Source organism: Spermophilus citellus, assembly GCF_964194105.1.
Source record: "Spermophilus citellus genome assembly, chromosome: 2".
In the NCBI taxonomy this organism is placed as follows: Eukaryota; Metazoa; Chordata; class Mammalia; order Rodentia; family Sciuridae; genus Spermophilus; species Spermophilus citellus.
In genome coordinates this window covers 225,764,325-225,790,124 of record NC_138183.1, presented here as the reverse complement: position 1 = coordinate 225,790,124, position 25,800 = coordinate 225,764,325, and the positions used below count along the sequence as shown (strand labels likewise).

Here is a 25,800-nt window from a genome sequence, read left to right as displayed (position 1 = left end):
GTATTTTAAAAAACAAAAGCTTTAAAAAAACATAAGATCAAAGGACAGAAAGAAGGAACTGTGACTAATTAGTCAATAGTAGATCTCTCAGAACATTAGCTTACATTAATATAAGCAAAAGAGAGAAAAACACCAATGAGATACATACACATGCGTTGTAATATTTATTACTACATATTATTACAGTATTAACCCTGCCCCTACTGCTGCTAGTACTATTACTGCCCCTAGTACTACTAACAAATATCATTGGAGTACATATAAAATTAACATTTTATTAAATTCCAGAACAATCCCATGATATAACTATTACTTCCCATTAACTGTGATTCTGATTTGTTGAAGAGACCTGGCCAAGGTAATATATACAGTGTGTGGCACAACTAATATTTGAACCCAGGTCCAACTCCCAATATTTGTGATTTTTTTCTCTTCCCAACTAAAACACAACTGCCAAGCCGAGTGTCCAAGAGATCATCTCTATAACACATAAAAAATATAGCTATGAATCCATGTGCATATGTTCTGATTTTAAAGAGTTAGAGACAACAAATACTAAAACTTTGTCTACAGATATAGTTCAGTGGTAGAATGCTTGCCTAGCATGTTCAATCCCCAGCATTCCTCCCCACTCCAAATTTGACTGAAAACTTAACCGTATTAAAAGAAGACTATAAATTCTATGGATAATTCTATTAATCATCCTAGTAAGCAGGTTACACTTTAGTCACTTGGGTAATGAAAAGGGGAAAATTTATTAAGACTGCTTACAGTTTCAGAGTCCTTGTTCCTCTAAGGATGGAGAGGGGACACCTCTAAACTTGAATACTAAACACCTTTACATATTCACATATAAACTTACTTGGCTGAAGTTCAAATGCTGCTGCTGGAATGCTGATGTCAATTTTTGCTGACGATTACCCACTGCGGAAGGCTGGTTTAATCTTCCAGGGGCAGATCGTCCTTTTATTAATGGCTGGCATGTAGAATCTGGCAACAAACAAAATATGAGAGTTGGTCCTTTTTCCTCCCCTAATAAAAATTAGAAATGTCTTTACATATTTTGCACAATAGTGCCTTAAGAACCTTAAAATTAAATAAAAAGAAAAGAGAGCTGGGTGTGGTGGCACATGCTTACATCTCAGCAACTCAGGAGGCTGAGGCAGGCAGGAAACAAATTCAAAGCCAGCCTCAGCAATCAGTGAGACCCTGTATCAAAATAAAAACTAAAAAGGGCTGAGGATGTGGTAGAGCAGCCCTGGGTTTAATCCCCAGTACCAAAAAGAAAATAGAATAAAGTAAAATTATTAAATTTCAAAAAATTAAGTAAAGGAGCTTATGGTTTCTAAGCACTAGATGATATCAGAAGAGATTTCTTCCATACAATACACAGGACAAGGATAAGGCAGAAATACAGAGATAACTTTTGGCAATCGTATTTTCTGATATTCCTAATAAATTAAGACCTTTTAAGGACAATAAGAGGGCTGTGGCTGTAGGTTAGTGGTAGAGCGCTTGCTTCGTATGCATGAAGCACTGGGTTCAATCCTCAGCACCACATAAAAATAAATAAATAAAATACAGATATTGTGTCCATCTACAACTAAAAAGATAATTTTAAAGAAAAGACAATAAGAGAAACAGGAGGACTCAGTTTACCTGTGTTTGCCATATGCTCATCGGCATTTAATCCATTTTCTATTGCCATTGGTGGCACCACAACAGTACAAACAGCTGGCTTGGTTTCTATGTCAGAAGTTGCCATGTCTGTGTTTTGATGAGTGTCCTCCACAAAACTGCTCTCTGCAAATGGACTGTCATGCCCTGAAGAGTCTGATGTTGGAGAGCCATCAACAGTATCACAACCACTTTCTTGTTCTTCATCTGACATACTACAAGAAAGCAGTTTTATAAGTAATATTTTTAACATTAAATCTGATATTGTGGGGCTGGGCTGTGGCTCAGCAGTAGAGTGCTCACCTAGCATGTGCAAGGCGCTGGGTTCGATCCTCAGCACCACATAAAAATAAATAAATAAATAATAGATAGATAGATAGATAGATAGATAGATAGATAGATAGATAGATAGATCTGATATTGAATAATAGCCAGGCTCCAGTAAATTTAAAAGAATCTTACTCAGCTATTTTACATAATTACTCATTTTTCCTTTACCAACATATCATGTTTTCAAAGAATTCTAAACCCTAAAACTCATTCTCTATTCAATCATTAAACCCAATTCCATCCTGTTTTAGAAAAATCCTTTCAGTACTGTATTTTTTCTCTTTTCTCTTCCCACTTGATCCTTAGTGGTACTTCATAAAATTCTCCTTTATAAATTCTACATAATTTCATCTAGACAGAAGTATTGTTCTGGATAATTTAAATGAAATGTACAAACACATAGCATGTGACTGGGATATTTCAGACATGTGCCTTTTCAAAAGTCTTCCAGATTGCTCTACAGGCCTAGGCAGAGTCTCAAATTTCTTCTACTGTTGATTGTTCTCAGGCCCCGACAAGATCTCACTGTTTAAAGTTTCTACATTAATGTTTGTTTTAATCACTCATTTCATACAATTTGAAACATCTCTTTTTATATGTACATTTTATTTTCCTTTTTATCTTGTATGCATATTTATGTGTATATGCATAATTTATGTGTGTATATTAATATATAAGCTGAACACATCAATTTCCAAACCACATTATAAGTAATTTATAAGAAGAGAATATATTAAAAAGACTTTATAACTTCCACAGAGCTTTGCCTATTAGTATTTAATGCCATGTTTCCTGACTAAGGAAAAAGAGAAGTGTTCAAAATTAACTCTTAAAATTTTTTAAAGTATTATTGTTGACAAAAAAATTCTAAAAACTGAAATCCAATGTATTTCATGAAAGTTCTTGTGGCTTATCTATTAAGATGTTAACAGATCATGCTGGTTATGAGAAGCTTACTGTCTTAGTGGCAGTACATGTCCCCAGCTAAAAAGAGGCCTAGAAAAGGAAATATGGACAAAACCATGCAAACACATCATCAATAATTTAAAAAAAAATCACAGTGGCTGCTCTAGAGATAGTGGGTCAGTCAGTAATTCATTACGCAAAATATTCTTTTTTAAATTTTGTTCCAACAAATGTTTTTATTCAGAATTTATCACATAGCAGTCTCTGGAGCTCAAGTTGAAAAAGTGGAATTTTTTTTTTAACCCTTTCGAAAACAGATGATTCTTTAAAAATTACTTCATAGAAATTTCAATTTTTCATTTAGAATTGTTCTATAATAATGAAAAAAAAATTCTATTAAAAACCTGAATCCACAAAAAAGTGATCTAGTTAAAAAATCACGTTTAAGAGAGAATTCACTGTGGTAAATTGACAGATACTTATTAACTTACACAACAACAAAAGAAATTATAGGCTTTTTAGTAGATTTAATATTTATTACATACTATTATTGAAATTCTCTTACCTGTTCGGTCTCTTGCAAGGGGATGGGCTGGACTGCCCTGAGGAGCTGGTGCTCAGAGTACTATCAGGACTACTTAATGAACACATCCGATCAATATTCAAAGTGCTCTGGCAAGCTTCACAATCTAGATTACCTTTACATCTAGTGGAAGAGGGAAGGGGAAAATATGGGTAAAAAATGAGAAGATACTCTCAAAATAACCAGAATTTACATTTTTAATTTAAGGATGGGAAATGTTAAGAATGAGCTACATGGACTAAAATTTAAAGCTTAAAAATACAACAGTAATCACAACAAATCTGATGTAGCATATCCGCTTTGTCTAGAACCTGATTATCTCATCTGAAGGTTTTACTCCAAACTAACAAGGTTGTCACAGGTATTTTTCAGCACTCTAGGGGCACCACCATCATTCTTTAAGGATGCTGAGTTGGGCACTTACTCTCTGAGCGAATGTCTTGGTGAAGTCTCTTCCTCATCAGTGTCACTGCTGATAGTGATCACACTCACTGCAGGACTCGGGGAATCGGCGATGATGATGGTTTGCCGCTGCTTTTCTGAAACCGATGAATCAGAGTCCTGTCTGACAGACGCTTCACAGCAATCTCTTGCCTCTACTTCTGAGTTATGATTGTCCTGTGTTTCTACACAACTTACTTCCTCAACATCTTTTCCATTTATTATCTTTGGAGAAATAAATGCTGAATGTGGGATACTGGTATTCTGCAATGAATTACTCCTGCAACCAAAGGAATAATTTGTAATTTCTATAATTAAAATATGGAAATGACATTTCTCTAATATATCTGTTGAACTGAACAATGCAAACCTTCACTTGTTCAAGTGTGTGTACATAATGCACTGACATATCAGAAGTTTTTGTGAAATATAGAATATTTCTAAAAATATTAGTGTAGATTGCATTTATATACATTTAAGTGGCCATATTTGGTAAATGTTATATCTGAATGTCTATAATTGCTACATTATAGGTAGAAAATAAATCAAAAGGGCAAGAAAGACAATCTTACCAACAGAAAGCATTTATTTCCTCTCTTCCTGGCTCCCATTCCATTAGTTTTACCAAAATACCTCTGAGAAATTGAGAAGGGAGCTCGCTTAGTGTTTGTAACAAAGCTATCAAAGAGGTCATTTTGAATACAACAGAGTGACCCTTTAGTGTACATGCAAAATTCATTTTAAAGATAAAATCTCAAAATGCAAGAAAAGTTGAAGTACCAATACCCACCTGTTCTGACACAGTTTATTTTTCTTGGTAGTGGCAGGCTGGGGCCAGACAACATGTGCAATGCCCACACTAATTGGCTGAGGGGCTGATAAAGTTATCTGATTTGTTAGAAGAGGCTGTGGCATCACTGAGTTGTAATGATTGCTGTGTGAAATCATTTTCCTAAAGAAAAAGTTCAGAAAAATTAAATCTCTTCTTTATAGAGATCTATGTTTTTCAGACTATTCACAAATCTCTTGTTTTGAACTTACCCCCAGTCTCCAAGCCTTTGTGAAGCAGCCACACCCTCAGAAGTTAGTGTAGCAGTAGCAGGAGCCATGGGTGTTACCTGCTGCCAGGCAGGTACCAGCATCTGCTGGGTTCTACCAGACCATGTCTGCTGTGTCAAAACAGAACCACCAAACAAAAGCCTCTGAGTTATACATCATACATCTCAAACTCAAAATGTATTAAAGTCACAAATAAAATTATAAAAGTTAAAGGCAATAAATATCCTACAAAAAGGATTGAAAGTGACCCAACAGCACAGGCTGACAATAAAACAAATACATCAGTGCCTTTATTTATATGTCAAGAGGACAGCTCACATGCAAAAACATAATGAATTATGACCAACCTGAGAGAGAACTCCTGGTCGGATCTGTAGAGGCTGCACAGCTGGGGCCTGAGTTACAAGTGGAACTGTATTATCCACCCTTATTGAATAACTGGTGGGTTTACCATGTGCTGCAGGAATACCTGTGAAACGATTCAGTAAGAGAAAAAAAAAATTCCTCTGATTTAATTTATAAAATCATTCTAAATGTAAAGAAATAAAGTCTGGGTTTATAAAACCATTCCCTATGCAAAACTTTCATAACTCTAGTAAAGAAATGCACTTTCTATCTACTTTGTGTTACATCAGTCCAAAAACTGTTATAAAGTTATCTGGCCTCAGCCTGCCACTACCAAAACAAAAACTCCTTGTTTTATGAATGCTACACAAAGTTGAGTCATTTATTTTTCTCGAAATTTCCATTTCCCTTTGAAGTCTGCTATTGTAGTTTATTTTCTTTTCAGATCGTTCTCCCACTGTAATGAAGGCCCTAGAAAGGTAAAGGTACTTGACATCCTGATACCCTGGCAAGTAAATGTTCTTATCACTCAAACTTTTAACTATGAAGCTGTGGCAGGGTCTGACATACTTGACAACAAAAGGGGGATATAATGCATTTCACAATTCAATGGACAAGATAGTTTGTGAAGGGGATGGAAATTCCAGAGATTTCCAAATTTCTGAATGGCATATACATTAAGGAAAAGCAAAATAATAACAATAGTAGTAATAATAATAATTTATTCTGCCTAATTTGATGACATAACAAAGCTTTGCCCAATATGGCTTAAAGGACAAGTGCTCTAGTCCTCGAGAGCTGCTGCAACTCCAGAACAAATATGTTTCCCATTTAACAAACAGATCTACCTAATTATCCATGTGGAAAATTAAAAGTAGGCTTGCCAGCAATGTTAATTCCATTAACGTTAGTATTTCTGTTCAATGTATTGCAAAGTGCCTTCCAAATATTGTCTTACACAACTTAACTTTGAGACAAGAAAATATAAGCATGATACCCCAACTGAGAGCTTTAACTAACAAGATTCTAGGGACATCATCCAGGGTCAAAAAACAATTAACTAGAATAAATTATCTACATAATTCCAGACTACTGTAGTAGTCACTTCCAATACCTTGCAAGAAATGTGCTAGGCAATTTCACACAACTGTGTGAACAACATAGCATTGTACTACTAAATGAAGATGACTACCAAATCTCCTGGCAATGTAATCTCCTGCTCACCCCCCACCTACTACCGCAGTACTAGGGACTAAACCTAGGGCCTTGTGCCTGCTAAGTAAGCACTCTACCACTGAGCTACATCCCCAATCCCAGACAACATGACCTTAAGGAACCAAATATGCAGCCCTTCAATGACTGAAGTATGTAGTGCACGGCTTAAAAATATTGTAGGTTTTTGAATAAAGGTGATGTTGGCTGTTTTTTCAGTCATAAAAGAAAAATATAATTGTTTTCTTTTCCTACTGAAAAACAATCTTACATTTTTTTTGCACAAATGTAAGTGCTAATCCTAAGGTGACTTTTATCTTACTGCCAGTATATTCTACTTTCTCACTCTACCTAAAAAGCTAGGTATGGATTAAGTTTTACAAAAGTCTAGACATTTCTTTTTCCTAACTGATTTTCTTGCCCCTTCCAAAATGTATGCCTTGATAAGAATATTCTCTAAGAAATGGAATATAAGCACACAAGCAGTGAAATTATACCAGGTCAAGAGACAATTTCTTCAAGGAAATAAAAAAAGCATAATTCACTTTGATAAGGAGGAAACTCCCAAACCCAAACAATAATCAAATTGCCCTTAAGTTCTCTTTATTAACAACGCCTGAAGTGAGAATTCCCTTATATCTTCTCTCTTCAATAGCAATGGGTTAGAATCCCAACTTTTTTGATAGTTATTAAATTAGCTTAAACTTGGTCTTTGATTAGATTTGCTTTAATGATTAGAGAAGTGGGACATAAAAAGCTTATAAAGATTGTTTTATTACAGAGAAGAATCTTGCTGGAATGCATCTCACTCTAAAATGGTAGGTTTCATTCAGAGGGGAGGAATGGCTAAACTTTTCAGGTTACTAAATAATTTTAAATGCTTGTTTCATACATATAACTTATACTCAGATTTGTTAAATAAAAGTTTGACTAAGTCTTCTACACTAAAGTACTTTTGGGGGAGGGGGTTTCTGGGGATGAACCCAGGGCCTTGTGCATGCTAGGCAAACACTCTACCATCTGAGCTACATCCCCAGTCCTATTAAAGTATTTTTTAATAAGCACTATCTTACAGAATCTATGTACAAACATCTATATATTATATTAATAACATAAATACATTACCTATACACCATGGCCCCAGCGTAAAATAAAAAATTTAAGTCAAAGAGATAGGCATAAAATTTATTTCAAAACACAGTCTAGGATCACACCAAAATTACTACTCCACAACTGCACAGTAATTACTTTCAAATGTTTCTTACAGATAGACTGGCACATCATGAAGGGGAGGGGTAAGAAATCCAATACTGAGATTTTCTATAGTGATGCTGAGTTGGGGAAATTGTCTACTTCTAAGGCAGATACTACATGATAAACCACTCATATTCTTGCTACCATATGTACAGAAGAGTTATTTTTTTAAATCAATTATACACCATATAAAGAGTTAAAGGATTTGTCTAACCTTATTGAAATGTTTTAAGACTGTTGCTCAACCCTGTTTAGAAATGTATCTGATAAGTCTCTTTTTTATATACCTAAAAAATAAGCTCTGAAGAAGAAAAAAAAAAAACTGCTACTCCAAATCTTCATGGAATACACCACAGTGTGGGGTGGGTGACCCTCCAACTGCCTCTGGTACATGGGAGAGATTATCAGAACCAAAAAACCTATTTGTTAACATAGATTATAAATTTACCTAAGAGAAAAACCAGAACGTCTACCACACTCACTTTCAGATGATATGTATACATATTGATTAATTATACAAATATAGTAAAATATTAATGCTTGTTGAATCTAAAATAGAAGACATTATTTTTTTCATTTTCTATGTATTTGAAATTCTTACAGTAAACAGTTGGAGAAAAACACACACAACAGCATCTTTAAAGAGGGCTAACAACTTGATAATGTGGGCAATTTTATTACTAGACATAGCCATTGGTCACTGCCACAGATACTCAAGGCCACCACTAGATCACAATTTCATCTTGAGAATTAACCATTTGTCATTTTTTAAAAATGCTTTCAGTTACACAACCTTCCAACTGAGACCTTATATGAAAATCCCATATGATCACACAACTCAAATTGACATGTAGGTCAATGAAAGACCACATATACTATAATGTTCCCTTAAGATTATTGCCTAGTGACATGGAAGCCATCTTAGTTTGTGTAAGGATGCTCTATGATGGTCATAATGACAAAATCACTTAACAGCACATTTCTCAGAGTGTATTCCTATTGTTAAGCAAAGCATGCACACATATTAAAGAGCTGAGAAGAAAGCTACCAAGTTGAACAGTAGTTAAAGATTTGACTTGTTTTCACATGTTACTCCAACCGAGTCAACAAACATGTTCTTGGTGCTTTGTTTGGTCATATTCGAGATACCAAAATTTTTCAGAAGTTGCTCAAATGCTTAAGTGAAATTTAAAAATTCAAAAAACTTCAAATCCAGACTCCTGAGTTGCTGGGACTAAAGGCATGTACCACCATGCCTAGCAAAGTACAATTTAAATGAAAGAATACCTTGAATAGCTGGGGGACAGATAATCAGTGTCTGCTGAAAAGCATCACCACAACCAAACTGTGCAGTTCCCGCCTGCAGGGGTATCCCGTGGTGTACAACAGAGTGAGCAGACGTGGTTAATGCCTGAAACAACAATGCACAGCACATTACACACAGCAGTGTTCCAACTGCCACACACATTCCTGAAAATCATAATTCTACAATAAAAATTGACCCAGAACATGAAAAGAAAAACAAATTGACCCAACTAAATTAAATTTAAAAACTGATTTGTTGAACTCTACTTTTGGCAGTTGTGACATAGAAGAGCAAGTGGAAGATATGGAGAGAATGAAAGAGGAAAGTAAAAAAATGAATTTGAATAGATTTGTTCCAATCGTTAGCTTGAAATTTAGGATTTAATAAAAAAGCTATACCATGTCCTCCCAGCACTGTAATTTCACATGCCATCAAGAAACTTTTGTCTACCTCAAAAGCAAAATGAATACTCATAAAATTTTTTAAGAGTATAATTATTAATTACCACAAGTTCTTACCTGACTTCTTAATGTTCCAATTTTAGTAAAATTTGCTGTCAGAGTAGCAGTGCCACTTGAAGCAACTGGTCTTAAAAGTGAAGTTTTGTTGTGATGATTTGGGTCACATGAATTTGGGTGGGACTTACAAATATCCATAATATGAAAACAGGACTTCACACTGCAAATGAAAAAGTTAAAGATGTTACATTATTTTAAGTGCTTATACTAGTTTAAAATTATTGCATATTAACAAAAAAAATTAGAAAATAAAATTCTATGATTTGCACTTAATCTACCTATTTCCAATATTCATCTTACTAGGATATCCTATGAGGAAAAAAAATGAATTTAAAAGCAAGGAAAAGTATTATTATTACCTGCAACATTTTAAGACAAAAAAGCAATAGTGGGGGGCTGAGGTTATGGCTCAGAGGTAAAGCACTCGCCTAGCATTCGAGAAGCACTGGGTTCAAGCCTCAGCACCACATGAAAATAAAATAAAGATATTGTGTCCACCTATAACTAAAAAATAAATATATTTTTTAAAAAATCTAGTGGGTATTTTGTAGATAGCATACAACATTTTTGACCCTTATCCTAAATGTTTTTTCCTAAATTTCTGTTTCTCCTATTTAACTAATGAGTTAAATTTATTAACTATGTAGTTATAATGTTATTTTCAAAGTGGGAATCAATAGGATATGCTAAAGTATTTGGGGTAAGTAATGGGGCTTCATGAAAATATCAATTTCATAATAATAAATAGTGATTTATTCCTATGCCTTCTTTGTTAAGTCATCTTAAAATAGTAAACGAAGCTATTTTATATTATTTACTTTATTCCCCTCCCTTAAAAAGGAGGTCTAGGACTCAAAAAAAAATTTGCAAGATTTGCCTAAGGAAACTCTGATAAGACCTTCCGATTTTGAGCATATATTATTATAATCTATCAAAAAACTCTTTTTCTGGGCTGGGGATGTGGCTCAAGTGGTAGCGCGCTCGCCTGGCATGCGTGCGGCCCGGGTTCAATCCTCAGCACCACATACAAACAAAGATGTTGTGTCTGCCGAAAACTAAAAAATAAATATTAAAAAATTCTCTCTCTCTCTCTCTCTCTCTCTCTCTTTAAAAAAAAAAAAAAAAAAAAAAAAAAAAAAAAAACTCTTTTTCTCTTCCAGAATGCAGGGAGCAAAGTTATGAAGGGAATGGAAAATGGAGTTTGAAGGACACAAAAGAACACAGGACCTAAGGTCTGTAAAAACTGAAATGTGTCTTGGTAGAGAAAACTGATAATATTTCCTTTTACATATCACAGGTTACTAAGGTAAAAATGCCATGTAAAACCAAAACCACTTGCTCTTATTTTCAGTATGGTTCTTTTGGAGAAAGAACATTGAACTGCAATTCAAATTTGTTCTATTTCTACTCTGCCATCTACATAAACTTGGCCAACTTATCTATTTCTTTTAACTCAATACATATATGTAATGAAGAAGAATAATTTTTTAACACATTGATTTTCTAGAGATCTATATTATTTTTCAAGAACCAATACAAAACATTATAAGCAGACATACTGGTTGCTATGAGGAAAATCTAAAAGATGTTTCATATTAACAAAAGGATGGTTCAGCGTCTCAACTGGAGTAATTCTTAAATCTGCATCAATCAGCAACATTTTCTTCAATAGGCTAACAAATTCTCTTCTATCCGCTTTCTCAGCCAAAAGATCACTTCCTTCCAAATCCATCACTGTGTTCACCTACGAAATCAAAATTTCAAAACATCAAATAAAAATAAGCCATAGAGGGTAGGAGATTTAAAACATTATAGCTTTTAAAAAATATATTAAAAAATAGGAAACTACAATGATTTTGAAATAAATAAAAACAACTGAAATTAACAAATCCTCAAAGTATTTCGAGGTACCAAACAAAATTCAAAGCAGAGGAAAAGTAAATAACCATTTCTAATGTAGGAAAACCAAGTCTGCTTGCTAGGATTTTTCCTTCTGAAGAAAATACTTTCTACTAAGTAATAAGATAGCTAAACTAAAAATTTGATAAAGACATGCAATTTAGCTTCTGAAAGTTTGAAAATTTAGAATCAATTTCATTTGAAAAACATAAATACAGCAATTACTCTACAGTCATTTAGAAAATGAGTAACATGCCGGAGACAGTAGTATACTCCAGTAATCCTAGGGGCTCGGAAGGCTGAGATAGGAGGATCACTAGGAGGATCACAAGTTCAAGGCCAGCCTTGGCAATTTAGCAAGGCCCTAAGCAACTTAACAAGACCCTATCTCAAAAGAAAAAAGAAAAAGGGCTGGGGATGTGGCTCAATGGCAAAGTGCAATTTCCCAGTATCAAGAAAAAAAGAAATGATTAACATATTTTGGCACCCAAGGCATTCAAGTCTACCATCTTAAGCTTAGAAGATTAACAAATGTAACTGTGGTACTCACATGCGCTATATCATCCAGACTGTTGAATATGTACTTTCTGGCTTCTTTAGACTTCATTCCTGTCTCAGCTTCATGTTCTTCCAGTGTCTTATTACATATATCAAAGAGAACAATAATATATTAGTAGCCACTATTTGCAAATTTTTATCTCTTTAATCCTGGCACATTTAGTCTAATACATTGAGCATTCTAAGGCAAGTGACATTTTCAAAAGAGCAACAACAAAAATATAATTTTTAAAAGCACAAAAGTTTTTAAAAAAAGCCTTGCTTTAAGCAAAGAAAAATATTACATATATAACAACTCCTTTTAAACAAAAACTATTTATAAAGTTAATCATTGAGAATTTACTGATTCCACCAAAGACTCTAGCAATAGAGTCTTTGGGATAGGCAATAAGTGGTTAGATTCAGTTCTTAGATTCAGTTACCATCCTATAAAGCTTAATAATATAGAACTGATTAGACAAGCACACAATACAAATGTAGTTATGCATATAATAGTTAAAAAATCATTAAGAGCCAAGTTCAGTGGCAAATATCTATAATCCCAGCAACTTAAGAAACTGAGGCAGGAAGACAGCAAGTTTGAAGCCAGCCTGTGCAACTTAATGAGACAGTGTCTCAAAAGATAAATAAATAAAAAGGGGAGCAGGGGTTGTGGCTCAGTGGTAGAGCGCTTGCCCTACATGTGTGAGGCACTGGGTTCAATCCTCAGCACCACATATAAATAAATAAAGATATTGTGCCCATCTACAACTAAAAAAAAAATTTTTTTAAAGGGCTAGGGGTATATATCAGTGGAAAAGTTCAATTTTCAGTACCACACCAATCAATCAATCAATCAATCAATAAAAATTAAAGGTGAGTTAATTACACTGTTAGGTTAGAAAATGAACTATTATTCTGAGAAAACTTCCTTCTTAAAGAAGGATTTTAAAAAGTTCAAAAGGATAGAATGTAGTAAAATAAAAACAGGCATAGAAGAGATTACCTGTGCAAGAAGCAATTTAGAAAACTGTTTTTCTAAATATTATTTTTTTATGAATTACCTTTAATCTCCAACCAGAATGAGACATATCTGTTTCTCTGCAAAAAAATCTTGTGGACTTCGTACCCACATTTAACAACTGTTCTCCTGGTAAACCTTGAGTCTGAGAAATATATCGAATCTGAAAAATCGTTTAAAAAAATACAGTTAAATTCTTTCATGCAATAGATGTTATTTGAACACTTACCTTAGCCACTATGCTAGATGTTGGGTCAGACATGAAAAGGTATTATCTGTGCCCAATAAATTAATAGTCTAGTGGGAAATATAGTACAGTATTTAAAGTACCATAATAAATGTATGCTTCATGCAAAGACAAAAACGGCATACTTAATCTTATAGTCAAAGATCCTTGACAAAAACCCTGTACTAAAATTACAATACACATAAATATGGAAAATCAAGAGAGAATACCTAAACATTCAAAGCCTGGAAGAACAGAGGTTCATTAAGGGAAAAATGGTTAAAAGATAAAACTGAACTAGCAGACAAACCTTATCAACAAGTTAAGAAGTTTCAATTTTGTTCTAGGAGGTGATAATGGAAAATCAATGGAGAAATTCAAGCAAGAAACTAACTTACTGTCCTGTGCCCCCATCCCCTCCCCTCTGTTAAGTACTAGGGATTGAACCTAGGGTCTCTACCACTGAACTACATTCCCAATCCTTATTTAAATTTTTTTTATTTTGAGACAGAATTCATTATGTTTCCCAGGCTGGCCTCAAATTTATGATCTTTCTGCTTCAGACTCCCGAATCATAACTTACATTTTTAAAGTAATGCCTAAGAATAGGTAAGGAGATAAGGCCGCAGGAGACCGACATACAGAGGCCTGAATTGAGAGACTGGATGGGGAGACAGTAAGTAGTGCATTCAAGAAATTTAGACTGAGAGACCAGATGTATTACTACTGAGGGAGTCTGGAGTCCCCGGCCTATGTGTAATTGTTTCTATAAAGGAAGACACACAGTTATAGATAAGCTCTCCCAAGGAGCATACTAAAAACCTTCAGCCTCAGGGACTGGATGTTCTGTTTGGAATACTTCTCCCAGGTGTCCGTATGGCTCTCTCACTTCCTTCAGGAATAGGCTCAAATGTCACCTTTATCCACAAGGCTTTCCAAGCCAATAAATAAAAGCAGGCTCTGCCCTTCTCAGCAGCCCCACCCTTCTGGACATATTTGTCCTCACTATGCTTTTTACCATCTGTTATCCTATACATTTACTTTCTACTTTTTTTTACCCCCTTCTCTATTAGAAACTAAGTTCCACATAGGGAGGGACTCTGTTTATGTACATATATTCCCAACACCTATGACAGTGCCTGGTATACAGCAAGCCCTCAGATATTGGTTCTCTCACTCATGATTGGGATAAAATAAACAGGTTTAAAGGTAGAGAGGTGCCAGGAATGGTGGTAATCCCAGCTACTCAGGAAGGTGAAGCATGAGGATTACAAGTTTGAGGCCATCCCGGACAACTTAGTGCAACCACGTCTCAAAAATTTAAAAAGGGCTTCGGAAATAGTTCAGTGGTAGAGTACCCCTGGGCTCAATCAATCCCAGTAACTAAATAAGGGGGAAAAAAAAAAAGCATGGGCTATAGCTCCTTGCCTGGAATCAAAACCTAGGGATAGGACACCAGGAGAGGCTGAGGGATTTGAGAAAGACTATGAAACCCATTCAAGTGACTGATAGGCTGACATCCATCGGGTGAGACTAAAGTCCAAAAGATCACCAGGACCACAGAAGGGGGACAGAATAGAGCAGGGTCTGGTTAGGCCCTTTGACCTTTTTTTTTTTTAGTTGTTTATTTTATTCATTTATTTGTGATGCTGAGAATCAAACCCAGAGCCTCACACATGCTAGGCCACCACTGAGCCACAATCGCAGCCCCAGGCCCTTTGACTTTTAATCCTTCCCCCATATTGCCTTGGGAGCTCATGAGTTGTATGGAAGTCCACTGTTAATAGCTTCTGGATTCAGACTTTCTATGTTCAATTCTTGGGCATAGGGAAGTATTTAACTTCCCCACAACCTAGTTTCCTCATTTATAAACAAGAGGTAATAGCGTGTACCTTCTACAGTTGTTAAGAGCATTAAATAAGTTCATGTAGGAGGGGTGAGAATAGGAAAGATAGTAGAATGAATCAGATGTAACTTTCCTTTGTTCATATATGAATCTACCACCAGTGAAACTCCATATCATGTATAACCCAAGAATGGGATCCTAATTAGAATAAATTATACTACGTGTATGTACAATATATCAAAATACACTCCACTGTTATGCATATCTAAAAAGAACAAATTTTTAAAAATTTTTAAAAAATGAGTTCATGTAAAGTATTAACAGTTCCTGGCACATAAAAGAGTTCAGTAAGTAATCGTCAGTAATATTACTATCACTCACTCAACTGCCACTGGAAGGCAAAAATAATAATCATAATTTTCTTTTTTTTAAGTACCAATATTGAGGCTGGGGTTGTGGCTCAGCGGTACAGCACTTATGAAGCACATGGGATGCAGTGGGTTTGATACTCAGAGCCACATATAAATAAATAAAATAAAGGCCTATCAACAACTAAAATATATTTTTTTAAAAAATATCAATATCCTGTTTTGAGGGTCCAAGTTTATCAAGGAAACTACTAAAATAGCAAACAGATAACAGAGAAAGGTATATGCCACTGTTGCTCCTATCACATCCTAAATTAGAAAATCCAAATCTAAGGAGATGGGAAAGTCTATGAAAATCAAACACATTAAATAGTCTTAAAAACTTATGTGAGGGCTGGAAGTGTAGCTTAGTGGTATAGGCCTAAATGTCATGCACAAGGCCCTGTATTCAATCCCAAGCACCACCAACAAAAAAGAAAAATAAATGTGAAAAAAAAAATCTGGCCAGGAATTGAATCTAGTGTCCTACACATACTAAGCAGGCATTCTACCATAGAGCTACAGTCCCTGCCCCTATAAACATGTTCATGGATGCAAAAAAGCATAAGACTCCCAAACCAATATAGGATTCTTTTTTTAAAGAAAATTAAGGGTAGAGGAAAGTTCTCCTATCTTGAATTTAAACATTTAATTAGGCCTATTGAGCAAACATCTTACTTGAAAAAGAGTATAAAATCTAAGACTAACCACCAAAGCAAGGAGTCTAAACCTTCGCTACTATTCATTTACATTTATATTTTAGAAAATCACTTATTTTGAAACACTAAATTGAAAATTATTCAACTAATGATGTTATATTATTTATTCAAACTCTTCAGAAGCAAAGTCACAAACATTCTGAAAATATTGTTAGTCTACATCAGATAACACCTGTTCCAGGTTTTGTTGGAGTTTTGTTGTGGTTGTTATTGTTGTTGTTTTTTTCTTTTCCTTTCTTTTGTTTAACCATCAATAATAGAATTTAGAAAACTTGGGTTTTGGTCATTGTGTTGTTTTTAAAATTAGCATTGTGACTTGACAAATCAATTTATTTTGTGGTACCTCCGTTTTCTCTCCTTTGAAAACTGGGAGGACAATGAATAGATAATCTCTGGGATCCTTTTAAGTACTAACATAGGTAGTCCAAGAATAGATGTGTTAAGTCCAAATTCAGAGTATAATAACAAATCAACTTTGGAATTGCCACTAGATGGTGTCCTGTTCCAGAGTAAAAAGCATGCCACAGAGTCAAAAGTATCGGTTGACTGGTTCCTCAGCACTTCCGAGGGATGATGGGACTTTTTGATGAGATTACCAACTCTTTCAGAGTAGCAATAGTCTAACATCTGCATCAAAGTTAGAAGCTGGGTAAAAAGCTAAGAGAGAGAGAGAGAAAATGGAAAAATTTTTTTAAAAAACTATTTTGGGGGCTGGGATGTGGCTCAAGTGGTGGCGTGCTCACCTGGCATGCGTGAGGCACTGGGTTCGATTCTCAGTACCACATAAAAATAAAAATAAAGATATTGTGTCCACCTAAAACTAAAAAATAAATATTTTAAAAAAAGAAAAGAAACTGTCTTTTAAGAGGTATTCTACATATGGAGGAAAGAAGGCACAGACTATAGAAAACCTGACCTAAAAGAGAAGGTTCAAGGGCTGGGGATGTGGTCAAGTGCCTCTGAATTCAATCACCAGTACCCACTCCCTCCCCTCAAAAAAGAGAAGGTTCATGGGTTGAAAGTCACTGGAAGATGATAAAAGTCAATCCTAATATCTAATAAAACTACATTTATCAATACTAAATAATTTTTAAAGTCATCTCAGGAACATTCAAGTCACTCAAATTAATTATCTCTTATATATTCCATTTGGTATAGAAAACCAAGCCCTAAAAAACAGAATTAAAGAACAACATATTATGTGATTGTCATGTGCGCTTTTAAAATGTTCTATTTTGGGGTTGAGGTTGTGGCTCAGTGGTAGAGCACTTGCCTAGCACGTGTGAGGCCCTGGGTTTGATTCTCAGCATCACATATAAATAAATAAAATAAACAAGCGTATTGTGTCCACCTACAACTAAAAAATAAATATTAAAAAAAATTCTATTTTCTATTTTTTCTTGCTTAAAAGTTAAATACCATATCACCTAAATAAAAATTACTATTATCCAACAAAAGCTAATTACCAAAAAAAATTATATAACGACTTTGTTGAATTTGACTTACATTTCCCATTAAAAAGAGTTGACTCGATCTCCAAAATAAGGAAGACACAAAAAGAATAATGAATAATAAGAGGGCAGTTTCTCCAAAAACAATCTTCATATTAAAAAATCAAAATGCTAGTAAATAACATTGTCTAGTAACCAATGAACATTCTTAAAAACTACTATGAAGGGGCTGGCACTGTAGCTCAGTGGTAGAGCACTTGCCTAGCATGTGTGAGGCACTGAGCTCAATTCTCAGCACCACATATAAATAAATGAATAAAATAAAGGTCCATCAATGTCTAAAACACATTTTTAAAAAACTACCATGAAAAGTATGTTTCATGAGGTAATTTCGTGGATCCTACTTAGAATCTTTAAATAGTATTTAAAAAGACTTCTAGCACGATTAAAAAACAGCTGAAAAGACAGACAACGGTTCAAGTATCTACAGTACTTGATAGTCTATATAATGGCTGATGGTTTAAAACCAAAAGTTATGATGCCTTTAGAAGTCTGTGTATTTGAGAGGAGCTCAGATTTCATATGTCAACAAAGTTTATCATGAAAGTAAAACCCAATTATTTAAATGAGCACAATCCAGACCTTATATAACTACCGTATAAAATGAGATGTAAAAGATTCTCTAAAGAATTCTAAAGAATTCTAGGGCTGAGACTGTGGCTCAGCGGTAAGGCACTTGCCTGGAATGTGTGAGGCACTGGGCTCGAACCTCAACACCACATATAAGTAAATTAAAAAAAAAAAAAAAGGTCCATTGATAACTAAAAAAAAAAAAAAGAATTCTAAAACACTGGTTTGGGGTCTGTGAATTGTAACTACTTTAAGAAATTTGACTTCAACATTACAAGAGAGTTTTGAAAATCAAGAATCAATGTTAAGATCTTGAACTTAAATTCTATAATAACAAGTTTTGCCAGTTGACAAAGATACTCATGTGATTTGTATACTTGGGTCCACATACCCTTCTAAGTCTATTATTATTCTTTCTTTCTACCAATTCAACTAGGTTACTATGATAGTTCTATTACCTGATCATACTCCAAGGCTCCCGGATAGAGCGGCCATCCGAGGAATAATTCTGCAATCACACATCCCAATGACCACATGTCTATGGCTTCACAAAATGGCAACCCCAATATTATCTCTGGAGCTCTGTGGAAGGGAAAAATCAGTCAGGGTGGTTTTCATTTAAGATTATCTGGTTTCATCTGATATTCAAAGAAATGTTATCAAATGGCAAAGGAATCATTTTCTACTTTGTTCTTTTATAACTCTTTGAAACACAACCATAATCCTGATTTAAGCTGAATAGGGCGCCATTAGTACATCAATCACTGTGATAAAATCTCATGAATCTTTTACACTTGTACAGAGTTTTATTATCATAACACTTTAAAAATAAGAAAAAAAACAGATCTTGTTTTTCAGACTACAGAAGACTAGAAATAACACACAATAAAGAAAACTGGCAAACGATTAAATACATGAACCATGACATCAACACGACTAAAACCAGACAGTGAGAGATAAGAACAAAGGAAACAAAACAAAAAGGCCAAGACTAAAAGTGGATATAGACTTAGGTACTACTTCAGAACACAATAATAATAAATGTTCACATGACTGGGGTCATTGGTCATCCACAAAACCATGTTCAATGTATTCTCCCCTGAAAAGTAGAAAAGTATTAGACAAAAAATTAAAAGCATTTTATTACTTAAAGGACTTTGGTTAGAAGTTGGAAAATGTACTCCATGAAATACTATCATTCCCAAATAAATTATGTAGCTACTTCATATGGCTTTCCCGGGAGAAGCTTCATGTACTGCAATTGCAAAGAAAGTCACAAACATTATAGTTATCCTGGATTTGTTCGTATGTGTATGTGTGTACATTTAATTTTAAAACAACCTTGAGGGGCTGCAGTTGTGGCTTAGTGGTAGAGCGCTTGCAAGCCTAGTAAGTGTGAGGCACTGGGTTTGATTCTCAGCACCACATATAAATAAATAAAATAAAAGTCCATTGACAACTAAAAGAATATTTAAAAAAATTGACATTACAGAGAAGTTGCAAGAATGGTAAACAAATATTTCCCCCAAAATCACCTGAGAATAATTTGCCACATTACTGGATGCTTTGTCTTTCCTACACACAAAAATATTCCCCTACATATCTGCAATATAATTATAAACATCAGGAAAAGAACAATGATATATTGCTAACCATCTAAGTCTCAGAGCCCATTCAAGTTTGACCAATTATACTAAAAATGTCCTTTTTAGCAAGCAAAAGGATCCAACTCAGCATCAATTGTGCATTAACATTTAGCTGCCATATTCCTTTGAGATTTTTTTCAATATAGAATGTTTCCTCAGTGTTTCCTTGATTTCCATGACCCTGACATAAAATGTTACAGGCCTGTTACTTGTAGAAATGTCCTTGAATGTGGTCTTACTAGTGTACACTCATAATTAGATTCAGGCTATAAATCTGTGAAAGAAATACCACAGAAATTTGTTTTCCCATTATACTGTATCAAATGGCACTCAATTTTGATATGTTCCATCATCTCTGGAATGCCCTCCAAAGTCTCACATGTTAAAAGTTTGACTCCTAGTGCAGCAATGTTCAAAGGTAAAGCTCTTGGGAAATCAATGGATCATGAGGGTTCTAAACTCATCAATGGATTAATCCATTGAGGGATTCATGGCTGAATGGACTTAGAAGGTGGGAGGTGAAAAACTGTAGGAGGTAGAATCTAATAGTTAAAGGCATGAGTCATTGAAGTCCAAAATATAAATCCAAGGTACTTGGAAACTCTACCTTGTCTCTGCTCCTTCCTCTATCCATCACTCCAACTCTGCTTCTGGGCTGCTATAAAATGAACAGTCCTGCTCCACCATGCCCTCTTCACCATAATGTTCTACCTCACCACAGACCCACAGGAGTGGAGTCACCTGACTGTGAAACTAAACCTCTGAAACTATGAGCCAAAATAAATTTTTCCTTCTTTCAGTTTTTTTCCAGGTATTTTGTCACAGAGATGAAAAGGTAACAAAACACCTTCCATCACTAATAATTTTCACTGTGATCACTTAATTAACATGGTATCTGCTAGATTTATCCACTACTGAGTTCCTCCTTTTCTCTTTGTAATTAACTATTTATGGGGTTTCAGTTTGAAACTAACCCATTCCTTATGAAACTTTATATTTATTCATTTATTGACCTCCATGAGTACAGATTAATAGACTCCTGTTTCATTCAGTAGGTTATAATTCATTGATATAATTATTCCCAGATTTGACTGCTTAGAAGTCCTTTAAAGTTTTATATGATTTTTGACATGTCCCCACATTTTCTGATTATTTCTTTGCTTTCTGGCACAGCAAGATAGTCTAGGTTCATGTTGTTCTTTTCCTATTAAGGCCCCAGAGGCCACCATTTCTCTGAGGATACCCGGTATTTCTTTTAGTGGAGAATGATAAGTTCAAATGAAGATCAGAAAGCTATGGATTCTCATTACTATTAAGATGATTCCCAGGGCTCCCAGTATTAGAGAGAGACAGAGAGAGAGAGAGAGAGAGAGAGAACACACACATATATAGGTACATATATGTATATATACATAGTTTAGAAGAATAAACTGTTGATTTCTTAACTGAGACTTCTGGTTGTTATTATCTTCTAAGGCAATAATTTGTTTGGCTCAGTCAAGTGCTTGCCTAATAAGTGTGTGGCACTGGGTTCTCAGCACTACATATAAATAAATTAAATAAAGATCCATTGACAACTAAAACAATATTTTTTTTAAAAAAATGTGGTCCCTGGGAACTGTTTTGTACTGAGGATTGAACCCAGGAGCACTTTACCACTGAGGTAAGTCTTTTTTTGTATGTTTTATTTTGAAACTGGGTCTCACTACATTGATGAGGCTGGCCTCAAACTTTCAATCTCCTGCCTTGGCCTCCTGACTTGCTAGGATTACAGATATCTGCTACTACGCCTCTCATAAGACAATGATTCTCAAGCTTGGCTGCACATTATAATCATTTGGCCCTGGTTACACCCTACACCAATTAAATTAGACATCTTGGAGTAACAGGGTGTTTTCAACATACAGCAAACAAAATTAAGAAGCAATGCCCTGCACTCAATAAATTAGGCCAATGGGAAGACCACCCTATTTTCTCCCTGTATCTTATATCAGAATAAATGAATTATTTTCTATTATAGATTTGGTATTTGCACAGCAAAGCTTGTACTCCTGGCTATCTGTGGCTATAATTAATGGTTAAGATTCGGCAGATCCAAAAGTATTTACTGAAAAACAAGAGCCATGGGGCAATGCTATGAAAGATCTTCAAAATATAATTATAAGAAGGTTTCATTCTTTTGACAAAATAAGTGGTTGTGCGGATGTATACACATGAATTGTGCTCAGATGTAACTGAGTGTGCTAAACCATATTGTAGAAGAGAAAAAATAAGTTATACTAAGCTATCAAGCCTATATATTCACAATATTATATAAAAGAAGCTAGAAAGAAACCTCATTTCTCAGTTCGCTATTGTAATACTCAGAACCTAACAAAGAAAATGCACTCAGCAAACATTTCTCAAATAAATCATTCCAACATAGTTTGAGGTACACAATGGAAGCATCACAGTGACATCAGGGTTTGAAGTAGGTCTTGAAGAACGCAAGTCTACAAAGAAAGAAAAAGAACTAGATATAAGAGTTTATTTAAAAACACATATCAACTTAGATTTTAAAAGATGCAAAGCAAAACGGCAGTTCCAAAAGGATGGCGTCAAGAAGAATTTACTACTGATTTTTAATCATGTAATAATCTGAATCCTAAAGAATTATTAAGATTAATAGGACAATCCCAATGTATATAAAAGCTTTATGGTTACTTTGAAACATGAAAAATTCTCCGTAGGATTTAAAATTTGTTAATATAGAAATTTTCAATATTGCATTTGGCAATGAAAGAAAAGTAAGAGAATGATAACACCTAGGATATGCAACTTAGAGAGAAAGAAGTATGAATTCTGGTTAAGACTAAGAAAAAAGTTTCTGTCAATCAGACCAAAACCAGTGAATTCATTCTGCCATTTGATACCATCTAATGAATGAGCCAAGTTTCTGACAGTGATAAGAATATAGAAGTATCATTATAAAATATTAAACAGGATTTGCATACAGCCCCTTTAGCTATAAAATCCGAGATATAAAAGTTACATTCACAGAAGCAAACTCAGTTCCTTGTTTTAAAATGTGAGTGAATTTTAACTAGAACTGTTGATTTTGAGGGAGGAATTAAGAGTAGGTAATCAGAGCTCTCAGACCTTGAGGTCTGAAACCTCCAGAAAAAGAGAGGCCAAGAAAGAATTGAGTAAAGAGAACCTCCAACAGCAGTACAGTGACAAGAAAGGTAAGGTCAATGACGAGTTCCTAAGCAAAAAGGATCTGTTAGAAGAGACCTGGCTAGCAAAAATAGCCCAGCTGTGGTAAACTAACCATGTGGTCATTGGCTCAGAGGGCCAAGAGGAAGTGGGGCTCTTCACCTGAGTACCAAAGCCTGGTCAGCTGCTCTAGGCAGGAGGTTCTCAGGATGAAGGATCTGAGTGGCACATTCCATGGCTGCCACACCTAGCTTCCAAAAGTTTGTATTTTATAATACATATACATATCATAAACAAAAAACACAGTAAATTTCTCTGCCACTAATCATAGCATGCCATATATTTTTCTACATATATCATAGGTTAAAAGTTTAGAAATAATACTTAAAAACACTTCCATTCTAGATAACTGCCAGAGATTGAGAGTTCTACAAGATAGTTTAACCACAGAAAATAAACTTTAGAGTGCTCGCCTAGCATGCGCAGGGCCCTGGGTTCAATCCTCAGCACCACATAAAAATAAATGAATGGAATAAAGGTTAAAATTTTTTTTAAAAAAAAGTGATCATAGCATAGTGATCACATTAAAAAAAGTGATAAGGGATTCTGAGTAGTGGGCCACTCTTAAAATAGATCTTCTTTTCCAATCCTACAGGAAGATCTTCCACTTATTTTATCATCTACCTTAACTCCCTTCTGAACATCCATAATGTGGCAATGTTGAAGATATTGGAGAGAATAGAAATTATTTGTGTTTTGAAAATAGACCTGGTATACATTAAACATGCCTATTTAATGAGGAGTACAACGAAGCCTGATGTTTCTTTCTTTTATTTATTTATTTATTTATAGTTGTAGTTGGACACAATACCTTTATTTTTATTTTTTATTTTTATGTGGTGCCTCACACATGCTAGGTGAGTGCTCTACTGCTGAGCCACAACCTCAGCCCCACCTGATGTCTCTTTCTATAAATAACAACACAATTAGAAAGCAAACGTGAAACCCACAAACCCACATAGTCTATAAGTCATAAGGTACAAAGGCACTATATATCTAAATGCTGTTTTACTTTCTTATTTTGTTGTATATTTTAACCCAGATTTATCAACATTCATTATGAGAAAATTCTTACTGCTTCTCTAAAGTCTTGAAACACTGATATAAACCACAGGTTAAGACTTAAATTTGGTAAGCTGAAAAATCTTGTAAATGAGTATGCAGGCCTGTGGATGATTTGTGAGACTTGTGCTAGACTTAGGAGACAATGTTCACAGTAGAGGCTTCAAAACAATATACAGTAAAATAAGAAGTTACCTGAAAAGATGACCAACAATGAAACACTTTATTTGCTCTATTCCATTTTTGCTTATTTGTTTACTTATGTGTCCAATAACTGGCAAAAGAAACCCAACCCTGTTAGAAAAAGGGATGTCTTGGTCCAGAATCTCAATATATTTAGTTAAGAAAAATTATATTTCTAATAATAGATAGATCCCTTAAGTTACCATTTCAAATGCCACTCAACTAAAGAACTTGTGTGCTGTTCATGCTCATTAAGAAAATATTGCATGTAATCTCAGAGGCTCAGAACTGAGGCTAGAATATTGCAAGTTCAAGGATAGCCTTAGCAACTCAGCAAAGCCCTAAACAACTTAGCCAGACCCAGCCTGACAATAAAAAATTTAAAAAGCAGGGGATGTGACTCAGTTCGTAAGCATACCTGGGTTTAATTGCTGGTGGGGGGGGGGAGAGGAGGGGAGGGGAGGGGAGAATATTGGTCTGCAGGGGCGGGTGGGGGGACTGGGGTTGTGGCTCAGAGATAGAGAACTCGCATACCATGCGTGGGCACTGGGTTCGATCCTCAGCACCACATAACAATAAAATGAAGATGTTGTGTCCACCTATAACTAAAAAAATAAATATTTTTTAAAAAAAAGAAAATATTGGTCTGGGGCTGAAGCTCAGTGGTAGAACACTTGCCTAGCACATGTGAAGCCCTGTATTTGAACCACAGCACTGAAAAAAGAAAAGTAAATATCAATCATAATATAGCTCCCAGCTTGAGTTTTCCTGCATACAGAGAATTCCAAGGCCAACATGAATATCTATTTAAAGTCTTCATTTCTCAAATAAACTAAGCAGAATGCTGATATACTTCAGCTTCTTAAGAGTTTAGGGATCGAACAATACAGACATGGCCAGATATGGTGCTGCACACCTGTAATCCCAATGACTCAGAAGGTAGAGGCAGGAAGATTGCAGGTTCAAAGTCAGCCAGAACAACTTAGCAAGGCCCTAAGCAACTTAAGTCAGACCCCATCTCAATAAAAAATAAAAAGGGCTAGGGGTGTAGCTGAGTGGTACAGCACTTGTCTAGCATGCTTGAGGCCTTAGGTTTAATCTCCTGTACTTCCCACCTCCTACTGCTGCCAAAAAAGATAATGGAGAAATGCTGCATATCAACTTGAAAAAGATAAACTCAATAAACAAAACTACTAAAATCAGAAGTCTTCTCTGAGATAGAAGTAGGTCTGGAAGAAATATTTAAAATAACAGATTAAGATAATTCACGTCTCTCTCTCTCTCTCT

At 34.9% G+C, this 25,800-nt stretch overlaps 1 protein-coding gene across 5 annotated transcripts in view; it reads right to left on the bottom strand.

Moving 5' to 3' along the window:
• Nucleotides 1–25,800, bottom strand: part of HIPK3 (homeodomain interacting protein kinase 3) — a 91,403-nt gene that overhangs the window by 4,076 nt on the left and 61,527 nt on the right. For 2 of the 5 annotated variants that reach the window (XM_081279973.1, XM_081279974.1), the window contains exons 3-16: nt 18,826–18,949; nt 13,132–13,251; nt 12,081–12,167; nt 11,191–11,375; nt 9,632–9,791; nt 9,095–9,218; nt 5,344–5,465; nt 4,979–5,106; nt 4,728–4,889; nt 4,510–4,572; nt 3,921–4,217; nt 3,479–3,619; nt 1,660–1,892; nt 863–990 (exon numbers count right to left, since the gene is read on the bottom strand). In XM_081279973.1, coding sequence (XP_081136099.1) covers nt 863–990; nt 1,660–1,892; nt 3,479–3,619; nt 3,921–4,217; nt 4,510–4,572; nt 4,728–4,889; nt 4,979–5,106; nt 5,344–5,465; nt 9,095–9,218; nt 9,632–9,791; nt 11,191–11,375; nt 12,081–12,167; nt 13,132–13,251; nt 18,826–18,949 — 2,074 coding nt within the window. The remainder of the gene's footprint in view (nt 1–862; nt 991–1,659; nt 1,893–3,478; nt 3,620–3,920; nt 4,218–4,509; nt 4,573–4,727; nt 4,890–4,978; nt 5,107–5,343; nt 5,466–9,094; nt 9,219–9,631; nt 9,792–11,190; nt 11,376–12,080; nt 12,168–13,131; nt 13,252–18,825; nt 18,950–25,800) is intronic. The other 3 variants (XM_081279975.1, XM_081279976.1, XM_081279977.1) reach the window with 3 other exon arrangements.